This window comes from Osmia lignaria, chromosome 15 (assembly GCF_051020975.1).
Source record: "Osmia lignaria lignaria isolate PbOS001 chromosome 15, iyOsmLign1, whole genome shotgun sequence".
Classification (NCBI taxonomy): Eukaryota; Metazoa; Arthropoda; class Insecta; order Hymenoptera; family Megachilidae; genus Osmia; species Osmia lignaria.
The window spans coordinates 373,127-387,844 of record NC_135046.1 but is presented as its reverse complement, the minus strand read 5'-3'; the positions used below and the strand labels follow the sequence as shown (position 1 = coordinate 387,844).

At 37.0% G+C, this 14,718-nt stretch overlaps 1 protein-coding gene across 1 annotated transcript; it reads right to left on the bottom strand.

The window, feature by feature from the left end:
- Positions 1-1,221: 1,221 nt before the first annotated feature.
- Positions 1,222-3,262, bottom strand: LOC143306131 (uncharacterized). Its single transcript, XM_076692760.1, is given in 3 exon segments — positions 1,222-2,704; positions 2,820-3,015; positions 3,094-3,262. Coding segments are annotated over 3 exon segments (1,848 nt in total).
- Positions 3,263-14,718: the final 11,456 nt, after the last annotated feature.

Here is a 14,718-nt window from a genome sequence, read left to right as displayed (position 1 = left end):
TAATTCGCGCGTCGTGCGGCGGATTCGCCTATAATGCGCTTTTTGTGTAAATGGCAACGTAGGCCCGCCGTCGACGACTATATAAGACCGCGACGGGAATTTCTCGATCTCTTCTGTTTCAACCGACTGGCTGAAGTAACATCGGCGAAGGAACGCGACGCGACGTCGACACGCAGATTATAAGGGAAGATTCAACATTCATCGTCACCAAAGAAGATAAGTAAACCACATTTTATTATTCCATTATTATCTCGGCATTATTATTATGTAAAATGTATGACTATGTTGTTTTTTATTTATACTGTAATATAAACTGACGTGACAGCAAAGAAATGTATCGAATCTTCACGTTTCGCCAAAAGTATTCTCATTTATAACACACCGAATCGTAACAGTAATATTATTAGCTATAATTTTGAATAAAACGGTTCACTGTTGATATTTATGGAACATAACTCAGTTTATATTACAAGGTTAAGAAGGAAGTCGAAAGAAACATTTTCTAATTTCAATATTGTGATTTTAAGGAAACAACATATCGAAGAGGAAAGGATCCAACTCGCTTTTGCGACAAGCAAACAACGTGTCCTCCTCTCCATCGGAAAAGCAACCGCTGGTGCAATGAACTTCCGCAACGGAAATTGCGCAACTATGAGTAACGTACCAATCATTTTCATTTACATTATAAATACTATAGTGTTCCGATAATGTCACAAATTTGTCAGAACTTCTTGAAGATCTGAAAAAATGTGATATTAACACGTTGAATGCCACGGGGGTCACCGGTGACCGGCGCACTCAGACTGATAAAAATGTATATAATTTAAACAAATGACGATACTTATAATTTTTTATTATTATCATCGTTGATGTAGTGGTGTGAGGAAATGAATGCAGTATAAAACATCTGAAAATAGTTTTATTTATACATGAAATATATTTTTTTATAATATAGTTTTTTTAAATATAGTTTATTATGCGCGAGTTAAGTGACAGGAGGTAAGTAAATATACAATATTCTTTTAATTATACACGTTTACTTTGTCCGTACAGGTCGACAGCTTAGGTCGATGGTTCAACACTGAATGAATGAATTGTCGTCGAGGCGATGGTAAGCTCTCTTTTTCTCTTTGTCTTATTCTCATCCTCGAGTCGGAATTTTGTTATGTCTGTTGCAGTACCACGTCCTGCCTGAGGTGATAAGACTGGGGTTATGTGTCGTCACATAACTCCTCCCTGCCGAAGTTCAATGACGTCCTCGTTATTGATTGTTTGGGTAGGTTGACGTATTTTGCCTTTTTTCCTGTATGTGAAGTGGATTGAGAGGCCTATAATGATTAAAAATATAATTGCGACACTGGTTACAGACATATGAAATTCGATTCCAAGCTTTTGAAATGTTGGTATATTTATTGTAGGTGAAGTTAACGTCTTCAAAGGTTCCAAATTCAATTGATAATTCCTGATGATTAGAGGCAAGATTTCTGGTTGCTTTAGTTCTCCGAGATTTTCATTAAGATTATGACCTTGTACTTGCACATCGTTTCCTTGGACAAAGTGTGTTCCTTGGAGGGTGGTTTTGTTCCTGTTATATTCAATAGTTATCGGATAATTGCATGATATTAATGTCGAGTTGTTCGACAGCGGATATGCCAATACTAGAGGTACATTTGTTGAAATGTAGATTGGTCTGATCTCTTCTGCGACAATTCGGTAACACAGATAATCGTGATCGTATATTAGTTGACATTTATGAGCAAATAATTTGACTGTTGTTCCTGTTAATTTCCATGGTGTAGTTATAATTTCTGTTTGATTGTTATGACTGATTGTAGCAAGTCTTTGAAATAAGGAGAACTCGATAGGGTTAAGGATCGGAATTTTAAGTGTATAGATAATGGAGTCAGGGGCGGTTACGATTGATCCTTGAGTAAATTGAAAATCCAATAAATTGTGATAATGTAGCATTAATTCTTTTCGAGAATAAAGTTTTAATAAATGCGCTTTTATATCTGACATTTGTTCATAGGTTAGTATTTCTAAGTCAAACACTTCTCCTGAGAAAACGAACGACCTTTTAATTTTTTCAAGTAAATTTAGAAAATGTTGTTCTTGAGTGATAAGGGTAATAATGGCTTCGAAGAGGTCAAGTCGCGTACTTTGTTCACTAAGAGTGTTTGCAAGATTTTGTAAATTTTTGTTAATCATTTCTGTGTTTCCATTTATGGTATTACTTATCGTATTTATAATGCTTACTGTTTTACCAAGAGTTAATATGTCTTCGTGTTGTTGGCGTTCGAGCGAAGTCAAATAATTGTTTATTTTGTCAAGATCATCAGCATCCGGGTTTCCGAAAATATACTTGATTACTGTACCCAATCCATTTATTAATCCTCTTTTAACCCTTTCGGTTAGGGGTGCAATTTGTTGTAGATTTTGGTAAATTTCGTTACATAGGGATTCGGTTTGCCTGAATAAACTTGAATTTCTGAGTTCCTCCCGTCCAGATAATATGGTATAACTAATGAGGATTTTGTTGTAAGTATGTCTAAGGGACGTTATGTTTATGTAAAAATGTAGATAGTGATAATTTTCCATAATCCTTCCGATTCCTTTTTGTTAGTTGTAGTGCGTTGCGTTTGGATCAATTTGGATACTCTTCACGAGTATAATTGAGATCGTCAGGGTCAATATTATTTTCATCCTGTAAAAATGAAGAGACTTTTCTTAATCTTTCGGCATCTCTTAAGTTATAGCGGCGTTGCTGTCCGTGTATATGACAGTCTAATGAGAGGCCTTGTTGTTTCTCTACAAGTAACCTTTGATAACGGGGAGCAGTTTTATCGCGTTGTTGCTGATGCGTTTTAACGAACATTTCCCTACTTTCCAACGTTTCATCCGAATTATTAGGTAGATGTTGCTTCTGTAGTTGTTTTTGGTATAATTTTCCATAGAACGGTAAAATTTCCTTTTTTCTAATTTCGTTATATGTTTCAATGGTATCACTATCGGGATCTATAATGTGTTTATGTAATTCTTTATAGGGACTGTATAAGAGAGTGAATGGGGCATAATTTGTTGAGGAGTGAATACTTTGGTTATATATTAGAATAGCTGTAGTCATGTGATTTTTGGTTGTTTCCCTTGGGTTTTGATCTATTAATATACTTAATTTTTCCTTTAAGGTAGAGTGTAATCTTTCTATGGGTCCATTCGACGTATGTCTGTTAATGGTGGTTTGATGATAATCAATTTTATGCATCCTGCAAAATTCTTTAAATACGGTCGAATTAAATTCGCTACCGCTATCTGTAGTAATCTTATCTGGAAAATTATGATGCGAAGAGAAATGTCGTAGTTTATTTAATATAGTGGTGGCATTTCCGTCAGGCAAATGATAAGCTTGAGCGTATTTAGAGAAAATATCTATAATGGTAAGAAATTTTTCCTTATTGAAATGAAAAATGTCCATGTGTATATGCTGAAGCGGTCTATTAGCAATTATGGGTCCGTAAGTTTCTGTCTCGTAGGGCCTTCTTTCATATTTATGTCAAGGCATGTTTCGCACTGATTTATGTAATTTTGAATAATTCTATCCATATTAAGTGTGTACAGTTTCCTCTTAAAATGTGCTATTGTTTCTTGTATTCCATTATGAGTTTGGTTATGGTATTTTTCAAGTTCTTTCATAAAGCTATTTCGGTTGACCGAAGGTGTGCAGGTATTTGTTTTGATCAATTTTAATTTCTCGTTGAAATGTTCCTTTAATATCCTGTAAGTGGCAACTCCTAATTCTTCATTTGCAAAATAAATGCCATATTGCTTATCTGGTTTTACGTTTTCATTAAGAAACTTAAGCAATTGCGTTTCTGCGTTTTGCTTATTAATTTTTACTATATATTGTATTTTAAGTTTGTCCTTATTCGTTTTTACTTGATAATCGTTGCCTCCTTTAATTATTATACTGTAGTTGAATGCATGAATATTTTTATCTGTAATAGGTAATGAGAAAACCGGGTCCTCTTCAGCGGTATGGACTGTTGCATCATCTAGCATTTCATCCATTTCTTCGGTAGTGAGAGGAGTGTCATCCGGCACTTGATGTAACATCGATAGTGAGTCATCTTCCTCTGATTCTTCGATGTTTATTTCTATTCGACTTAAAGCGTCGGCTACATTATTTTCGCAACCCTTTTTGTATTTCACCTCGTAATCGTACTCTTCTAACTTGATCCTCCAGCGGATTAGTCGGGAGTTAGGCGTTTTTAAAGACCAGAGCCAAGTAAGCGGCTTATGATCAGTTTCGATAATGAACTTTTTTCCATAAATATACGGTCTAAAATGTCTACATGCTTCCACTATGGCTAGCAACTCTTTTTCTATTGTAGAGTAGTTTTGTTCGGCTGTATTCAGCGTCCTTGAATAGTATGATATAGGGTGTCCTTCTTGAGATAAGACAGCTCCGATCGCGACGTTCGATGCGTCTGAAGTGATGTGAAACTGTTTCTCAAAGTCAGGGTATTTTAATATGGGCGCATTGGTGATTAACTCTTTACATTTATTAAATGATTCGATGAGATCCCCATCTTCGCAATCGATTTTTTCTCCTTTCTTGAGCACTTTCGTGAGGGGTTTGGTTATTTTTGCATAATCTCTAATAAACTTCCGGTAGTAGCCGGTGAGTCCTAGAAATGCTTTAATCCCTTTTTGCGTAGTTGGAAGGGGATACTTTATTATAGCATCAATTTTGTCTGGGTTTGGTTTAATTCCATGAGGTGTGATAATATGTTCCAAAAACGGTATTTCTTTTCGTAAGAATTCGCTTTTATCCAGTTGTATTTTCAAGTCATACGTTCTTAATTCATCAAATATGAGTTTTAGGTGTTGCAAATGTTCTTGCAATGATTTTGAAAATATTACAATGTCATCCATGTAGACGAAACAAAATTTGTGCAGATACTTTCTTAAAACTTTATCCATCATCCTCTGGAAAGTGGCAGGGGCATTTTTCAGCCCAAAGGGCATTCGAGAATACTCGTAATGACCATTTTCCACTGTAAAAGCTGTTTTTTCTATGGAACCCTCGTGTACAGGGATCTGATGAAAGCCCTGGGCTAAGTCCAATGTACTAAAATAGGTACATTTACCTAAATTCTCTAAAATGTCATCCATCCTCGGGAGTGGGTATTTATCTTCAATAGTTTTGTCGTTTAACTTGCGATAGTCAATTACCATTTTCCATTTCTTCTTCCCACTTGCGTCACTCTTTTTCGGTACAATCCAGACGGGCGAAGAATAAGGCGAATTACTAGGACGAATTATTTCGTCTTTCAGTAGTTGTCTTATTTGTTCTTGTATTTCCTGTTTTAGGTGGTATGGGTAGCGAAAACTTTTGACGTAAATTGGATATTCGTCTTTTGTTCGGATATTGTGGGCAACTGCACTAGTGGCTGATAATTTCTTATCCTCATTATAAAAGCAGTCTTTATATCGATGGCATAGGTTTGTAATTTTATCCCTTTCCTCGCTGTTCATGTGGCTGGTCCTTATCCGTGTTATTATTTCTCGATGACGGTTCGTTCCAGCGGCCTCGCATTTTTCCGGTATATTGTTCAGATAGTTTATTTCGAACTTCGTCGTACTAAATATTCGAGTTTTATAGTTTATACTTGCTTCTAATTTTTGCAGGTCTTTGTTTCCAATTAAGCAATCGTAAGTAGAATGCCATTGCGCTATGAGGAAAGTAATAGGTGTTTCGTCTCCTAATTCACGTAAAATCGGGAAAGTGAGTGCACGTATACCCTTTGTTACTTTATGTACTGATTTGATTTCGAAATTATATGGAAAAATATATTCGGAAAATAGGCGATAGGCTATTTCGGGATTAATAATTGATGAAGACGCTCCTGAATCAATAAGAATTTTAAGTGGCGGGTCAGCCGTGATAATATGTGGAAGTTCAGGCGAACTTCCAATCGAATTTAGGTTTACTATATCTCTTGATTCGTGTCGGGGTCCTGTGGAAAATTTTCGTGATTAACTTCTTCCTGATTTTCTAAATTTTGTTGCTGTTCTTCCTGATGATGAAGTTCTTCCGCTACGAAGTTCGGGGGTCCTGTGCTTCTGAAGAAGTTATTTGGTCTCGCCATAAAATTATTACTTGGTTGTATAAAATTGTTATTAGGCCTATTAAGGTTATTATTCGGTCTGTTAGTGTTTCTCGTACTAATCGACATAGGTGTAGGCTGAGGATTTTGATTCCTAGGTTGATTACTATTTGGTCTATAATTATTACTGTTTCCAAAATTTATTGGTGCAAATGGTTTCTGTGCAATAGCTGCACGTTGTTGAAACGGGTTTATGTTTCCGGAAGTTCCATGTGTAAATAAATTGGTATTCCTCGAAATTCCTGCTGTATTGAACGTGCTCGTTTTAGGTCTGTTCTCGCGTTGTCTCATGAAGGTAAGAAAAGCTGCTTGTTGCTCGTGGTTATCGTACTTTCGGCATTTTGTTAGACAGTCCTCGATGTCAGTCAATTCAAAATGCGTCAGATGCGAATGATACGGCTGTTTAATTCCGTTAGTAAATACATTTTCCGCAGTGTTATTATAAAAGTTATTTTTCATAGCAATTATATTGTTATCCTGATTATTTAGTTGTATATGGTCTTTTAGCTTATTCAAACGATTTTTGATTTCGTCGGCGTATTCTTCGTACGTTTGATTAGATTGCTGGTAGCAAGTACTGAGTCTGTTAAATAGTAATTCTTCCGAACTAGGATCGCTATATCTATTAATTAAGAGTGTCCTACAATGGGGCCAGTCTATGGGTTTATTAACAACTACCAAATCAAGTGCCTCTCCGCGTAGCTTCGATTTGATAAGAGCATACAGCGACTCGTTGATCGCATTGTCGTTCGTTGTAAGATTTTCCGAGAATTTGTCACATGTCTGAATAAAATGAGACAAAAGTCTTGTCCCTCCCTCGTACATTGGGATCGCGTCGCGCCATACAGATAATCTCATTTTAAATTGGTCAAATGTAAGTTGAGCCATTATTTCGCTTACACTTATTTATAACGGGTCAGAATTAATGTACGTGATCAATCGTATTGGATAGGGGCAAAGTAGGAATATAATATATATATATATACGTATAGATAGGAAATTTCAAAGACTTACTTCTCCGTGTCAGTGCCGAAAGGTGGCCTGATCGTGTTGATACTGCGACAATGGGGTTGAAACACTAGCTGCTTCCTCGTCAGTGATTTTCGTCACACAATTGGAGAAAAATCCAGATTCAACAGCCTCGCAGTATCCTGTCCGCAGTGCCAGTTAAGTGACAGGAGGTAAGTAAATATACAATATTCTTTTAATTATACACGTTTACTTTGTCCGTACAGGTCGACAGCTTAGGTCGATGGTTCAACACTGAATGAATGAATTGTCGTCGAGGCGATGGTAAGCTCTCTTTTTCTCTTTGTCTTATTCTCATCCTCGAGTCGGAATTTTGTTATGTCTGTTGCAGTGCCACGTCCTGCCTGAGGTGATAAGACTGGGGTTATGTGTCGTCACATAACTCGCGCACGTTCCGATGTGTCGTATTGAAGCATTCTAAACAAAGAAAGGGTGAACCATCACAGTCTTCACAATATGTCACGACTTTTTTGCTACAGTTTTTTGGAATTATTGTTCCTAGTTTCTTTGAATTTTTTGGTAACAAATTTTGCAAAATCGTCGCACTGTTCGAGCTTTTCCCGGCATTTCTTTTAATTCATGACGTGCTTTTCTCTGCAAGCTTTCACGCGGAGAAATGGAAACTTCAACTTCAGCGTCACGACATTTTGTTAAATAGATTGCAACTTTCATTCTGAAATCGGGAATTTGAATATTTTTGCGTGTGACCTGTTTGAATAATACCATGGCATTTACCAAACATGTATTCAATAACAGTTCTATTGCTAATTTTCTATACCACTTTAAAGTTTTACGTAGTGGTGAACTATAAGCTATCATTTGGTCTGATAAATCGACTGATGATTTTCCTAGATTATAGTCTACAATCATTTTCGGTTTTTCACATGAATAAAATTTCTTATATACAGTAGCCATTTCTGCCGAATGTTTCGTTGAAAGCATCAATACGTCTCTCTTGTCTTTCCATTTTAAAATTGTTATGCCCGATTTATTTTCGCGAGCAATGAATTTTTTGGATACTACTTATACTGAATTTCCACGTCGATTTTTCCGTAGGGTACCCACTAAATGTGTATTCTTTCCGATTAATTGTTCTGCCAGATCAACACTCGTGTACTAGTTGTCTGTGCAAACAGTATGTCCTTTACCCAATATATTTTTGCAAAGAGTCATTACAATCTCTGACGATACGGTTCCTGCTGTTTTATCTCTATTTTTTTCTTTTCTACTGTATATTTGAAACGAATAAGTGTATCCTGCACCACAGCATAATTTAAAAATTTTAATTCCATATCGATGCCGTTTTTGTTTCAAATATTGTCGAAATATTATGCGGCCTCGGAGGGGCACCAATGATTCGTCTACGCATAATATTTCATCTGGATTGTAGTATTCTTTGAAACTTCTGTTTAATATGTCGATAATGTGAGTAATTTTGGATAATCTATTACTAGGATTGTTTTCTTCATTATGTATCAAACGGTTAATCCCGTTTAGTAATGAAGTCGCGGTACGATGATGGTAATATAATAGACTATATTGAAAAACATATAACAACACACGGACAAAGTCGTCTAAATCAACAACATTCCATGGGACGGTTAGAATATCCGCGACGATACGTAGCGAAACCATTGTCGGATGGACGTTATAAACTAAGCGCTCGAGATCGCTTTTGTCGGCGCTTTGTGCGACTTTCTTCGTCGAACGATGTTTCGCCGTCGCACAGTACAGTCTAATGATGGAGTATATTTCAATTTTTTTACATAAAATAACATTAATACTTTTGTTGTTACTTCAGTTCTACTCTCATTTTTTATCATTCTTCTTCGTTGAAACTATTTTTGAAGGTGTTATTCAAATTTATTAAGTGTTTGCTTATTACTTTGTAATGACTACTCTTTCATTTCTTCAAAGTGAATTTACACTAGTAGTTTCATGTAGTAAAAGTGAAAAAAAATGATTCTGGGATGAAACTTGTCCCCCTATTGTTTTTCTCGGTCCCTTTAATTCTCGGATCTCTTTCTTTTTCGCTGTTTGTCCTTTTCTGCGTTCAGCGCTAAGATTCGAGGACTCGGCTCGAGCAGCTTTTGCCACCGTCACACATATTCCTTCCAATATACATTTGTTTCCGGATCGGTTTTCTTCAATGAACAGCATGAAATGAAATAAATGACTAACAATGAAAGAGTCGCGGGGATTCGGGAGAATGTTTATAGGTCGCATCAAGATGTAGTGAAATTGTTAATAATGTTTCATGTGCCCAGGAAACCGAGTGTATTATTAACAACATTCAACATACTAAATGTTCACCGAAAAAGATTTTGAAATCTTTTGAAAATCAATTGCGATAATGCTTCTGTAATGACGGGGCAACGAGTACTGCTTGCGCGACACTTCCAAAGGAATATTTGGATTTGCTCCGGGGTGTGATTTCTTTTATAAATTTCAGGAAAATTATGAGAACGATTTGTACATTTCTCTTCCGAGATATTCTTCTGTTCACAAATCTGGAAGTATTTAGTCCGATTTCTTAGCGACCAAATTTCAGTCGCGTTTCCCACTATACTTCAATCTTCGTCGAAGATGAACACAGTAACTTACTGAAAGACGATCGCTATTGTTGTTTTTCTCCCCGACAATTCTTTTTCGTCGAGATGTGGATTGATATAGCGAAAAAGGCTATACGTCCAGACCTCGCCTTAGTGTTAAATGCCGTTCGATGTCTTCCGTATTCTAATGCCAAATTCGGAAGTAATTTCCAGCAGTTAACTTTATATACTGACAATTTAGAGTAGGATGTCGTATAGGTTTTTTCCTTGTATTGCCGGGTTAATTTTGAAATTGTATGCAATGACAATTAAGAATGAAAAACCAAATAAGGTAGGAAGGAATTTGTTAAATTCGATATGTGTAGTGCGCACAGCGCATCTTTGTATTCAGAAATGTTTTTCTGTTCACAAATGTGGAAGTATTTAGTCCGATTTCTTAGCGACCAAATTTCACTCGCGTTTCCCACCATACTTCAATCTTCGTCGAAGATTAACACATTTTTGAAACCTGCTATAATGAAATATTTAGATTTAGTTAGGCAGATGGATTTCTCCTGCCAATGTCACCAAGTTCCACTAAATGAAGTGGAAGTGGGAACTGAGTGTGAAATACAATTGGAAGAAGCATTGCAGAACGGTGTAACAGAAACTGACATTATTAACTTCCGCGAAAATTGCTTACGACGATGTATTTTTACGGGATGTAACTGCTTTTACATATATGAACGTTTTCGGGAGTAGGGGTATTTTTCTGCTCACAAATCTGGAAGTATTTAGTCCGATTTCTTAGCGACCAAATTTCACTCGCGTTTCCCACCATACTTCAATCTTCGTCGAAGATTAACACATTTTTTTAGTGTGCCTTTCCTGTTCATGAGGTCAGGAAAATGGCCAAGGGTGTTACAGAAAATGAAAATAGGCCGCACAAAATGTACACAGATCATCAACAATGTTTTATGCGTTCGGGAAACCGGTGATTAACCAGTGCGTTCAGCGATTCTTGGAAATTTGGGACGATTTCAGTACATTCTTTACAGAACAGGTATTTTCCTGTGTATAACCCTATTTTTCAAGGGTACTTTTATTTTCTCGAATATACGTCAAACATTTTAAATGTCTATAATGCCTCTTTCCAAGATAGAGAAACCACGATCCCGAAATTGCAGCCTGTATCAGCGAGGCTGCTTCAATTTTTCTTGTGCATGTTTTTGAAACCTGCTGTAATCAAATATTTATATTTAGTTAGGCAGATGGATTTCTCCTGCCAATCTAACCAAGTTCCACTAAATGAAGTGGAACTGGGAACTGAGTATGAACTGCAATTGGAAGAGGCATTGCAGAACGGTGTAACAGAAACTGACATTATTAACTTCCGCGAAAATTGCTTACGACGATGTATTTTTACGGGATGTAACTGCTTTTACATATATGAACGTTTTCGGGAGTAGCGATATTTTTCTGTTCACAAATCTGGAAATATTTAGTCCGATTTCTTAGCGACCAAATTTCACTCGCGTTTCCCACCATACTTCAATCTTCGTCGAAGATTAACACATTTTCTTAGTGTGCCTTTTCTGTTCTTGGGGTCGAAACGTCGGACTCCACTAATGACATATGAACCTACATTATTATTAAAAGATAACGGAAATGTGAGGAAGTGAAATAAAGTGAGGTTTCTCCATTATCCCTTCAGGACAAAGTCAAGATCGCGTCCGATTTTTTTGCTCTTGTACAAGGTACAGGAAAACAGCCGGGAAACCGGCAATTAACCAGTGCGTTCAGCGATTTTTAGAAATTTGGGACAATTGATCAGATTTTTGACAGAGCAGGCATTTTTCGAAAAATCGAATTTCGTTGAAAATCTCTTCGGAGATTCTCTTGTAGATATGTTATGTAGTATATACATAGATCAACTGTAACAGTTTCCACAAGAAATTGGTACGGAGAAGTAAGGAAACGAAGATGCATTGTAACAACACGAAAAAGTAATGTTTAATAGAAAATACAACCAACTTCGAAATGCACTAAAAAGTATGAAATAATTTCTACTTCATTTATACAAATACCAAACAGCTATTAATAAAACCTATTTACTCGTTAAATAGTATATTAAATATATTTCTACCTTTTCGGAGGCGGCGCAAAATTAAAAACTTTCTCCTACTAGGAAGATCCTAGTTCAGGCATCGGCAACCTATCAAATCGTTATTGGCAGCATCGTATATTGGGGTATTTTTAATTTTGAGTTTTTGTTATAACAATAGTTATTAACAATAACAAATTGCATAAATTTTTGCAAGTGAGATATCGCGAAAATAGGTTTCATCGCAATCGGTACATGTCTTGCAGAGTATACATATGTGTACAATAGAAACAGTACAGAATCGGCGACTGCATGCTGACTCATCCACCGGTAGAGACATGTAGGCATACATAGAATTCAATGTAGTAGTAACAATAGTTTCTCACGAATATCTCGGAAACTAAAGCTTTCCGTTAATTATGCATAATGAAAAAGTTGGTCAGAATCATGCCCCCGACAACATATTAAAAGGTCATTGAAATCGTCCAATCTTAAGATTAAAAACTTTCTGCATTTTGCAATAACAATGAAAAAATGAAAACTTTTTTTGAAATGGGACCAATCGGAAGACATACCCTACAAGATGCCAAAGGTTTCGTTCCGATTGGTCCATTCATCTCGGAGTAATCTCTGAACACACACAGAAAAAAATACATACTGATCGAATTGAGTAACCTCCTCCTTCTCGAAGTTGGTTAAAAAAGATAAGTTTGTAGCAGTATATATATTTTTTTAACATGTATCAATAAGATTTAAATTATATTTTTTTCTCTTATGCATAGGACGGAAGAAGACCTTCATACATCGCCCGTGCCGTGGGTCAGCTGCAACTGATGTCAAAAACCACAAGATATACATATACTAAATATTAATTGTAGAATCTTTAAATAACAAAAAATAAATGAAAGATACAAACCTGACAAGATTATAGATTTATTTATAAACTAATCCTAACCTAACCAATTTTCCTCGTATGTATTCGGATTTACGTATTGCAATAATTAGAATAACAGTAATATCTACTTGAAGAAATTACTCCTGTATCACGTACTTTTATCATATGTACGTACATACATATATATATATATAACACTTAAATATTAATTAAAAAAATATCAAAGAAAGATGCAGTTCAACTCCTTTTTTTAACTGCTTCCCAAGTTAATGTATTCCATAGTATTAATGTATTAAAAATGTATTTTTATGTATTTAAAAAACGTTAATGCATTAAGAATCAGAACTGAAACCGTAAAATCGGGATTCGAACTGATTCTCCTGGTTTCTTAATTCAGCCATATTGCCATGGACGAAATTATATTATTTTGTCGATTCGTCGATGCTACTGCCACGTGCTTTAGCGGCTTGAGCATCGAGCCGATAACGTAGAAATGACGAGAGCAGCCAAACTCTGCCAAACCCGCAGAGCTCACACGGACACGTGGGACAACGCGCTTGTGTTAGATGAAACAACTGCGGTAGGGGAGTCACTGGGACGTCGTGGGACGTCGTGGAGAGGGTAAAGATTTGTCCCACGTCCCACGGTTCTGGCATCACTGGTCCGAGGTGCTGGGTATGCACCTTCAACTTTACGGCGGGCAGTCAGGCTGACACGCCGTGTCTCCGCGAGATCGTCAAGCGCCCCCTCCAACTTGGGGAGGCCATTTTTCACGTCTTTACTGATGTTAGGCTGCCTTTTCAGTGCAGCCAGCATTCCCGCAACAAGAGCCTTCATTTACTTAAGGCTCTTCTCCACCTTGTCCTCCGCTTCGTTGATGGTGCAGCGTAGATCAGCATCCTCGCTCACTCCGACCAGATTGCTCGAACCGGCAGCATACATATTCCATGTTGTCTTCTCTAAGGTATTTTGAGTTTCATTCACCATAAATCTTTGCTACATCTTTGCTACTCCAGGATACCAGGCCGTTTTCGAACGCGGTTGCCTCCGGGTGTGGGGGGGTGATCACGACCGCAGCTACCCCCATGACTGCGGCCGCTTGTGGCATAGGGGAGGGAATGTTACATCCGCTCCGTACCGTGCACTATCAACCTTCATCGGCACCCTGGTACCCCCTTGGGAGCGGCGCGTTGACGCCGGGAGCCACCAGGAGACGCGCGCTGCACGGATCATCCACACATCCCTTTCAGGCAGTGTCACCGTACCCGCTCCGTCTTCTGACCCATCGAGAAAAACGGCCGCCCCTTACATGGGGGACAGACGCCGACCAGAATGCCGCCCGATACGGGAACAGACGCGATCTGGATTTCAAGTTCCAGTTTTGGACCGCGGTCGGTATTTTATTTCCCAACTACCCTGCATATCTGCAGAGAATTCCCCTATACGCCATCCGGGGACGCGTCAGGTGGGGGACTGGAAACCCCGCACGGAACATATCTAATGTAGATATAGTGCTAGTGATATTGTTATTAAATGTACATTCATCTGTGGGTAGCAATCAGTATATTACATTATATATCATGTAGATATCATGACTTTGGTATTAAATGTAGGTACATTGATCTGTTGGAATGTATCTGTATATGGCATTATATCTAATGTAGATATAGTAATAATGATATTGTTAATAAATGTACATTGGTCTGTGGGAATGAATCTGTATATTACATTATATCGAATGTAGATATAGTACCAATGATATTGTTATTAAATGTACATTGATCTGTTGGAATGTATCTGTACATGACAAAATATGTAATGTAGATATAGTAATAATGACGTTGTTATTAAATGTACATTGATCTGCGGGAATGAATCAGTATATTACATTATATCGAATGTAGATATAGTACTAATGATATTGTTATTAAATGTACATTGATCTGTGGGAATGTATCACTATATGACATTATATCTAATGTAGATATAGTG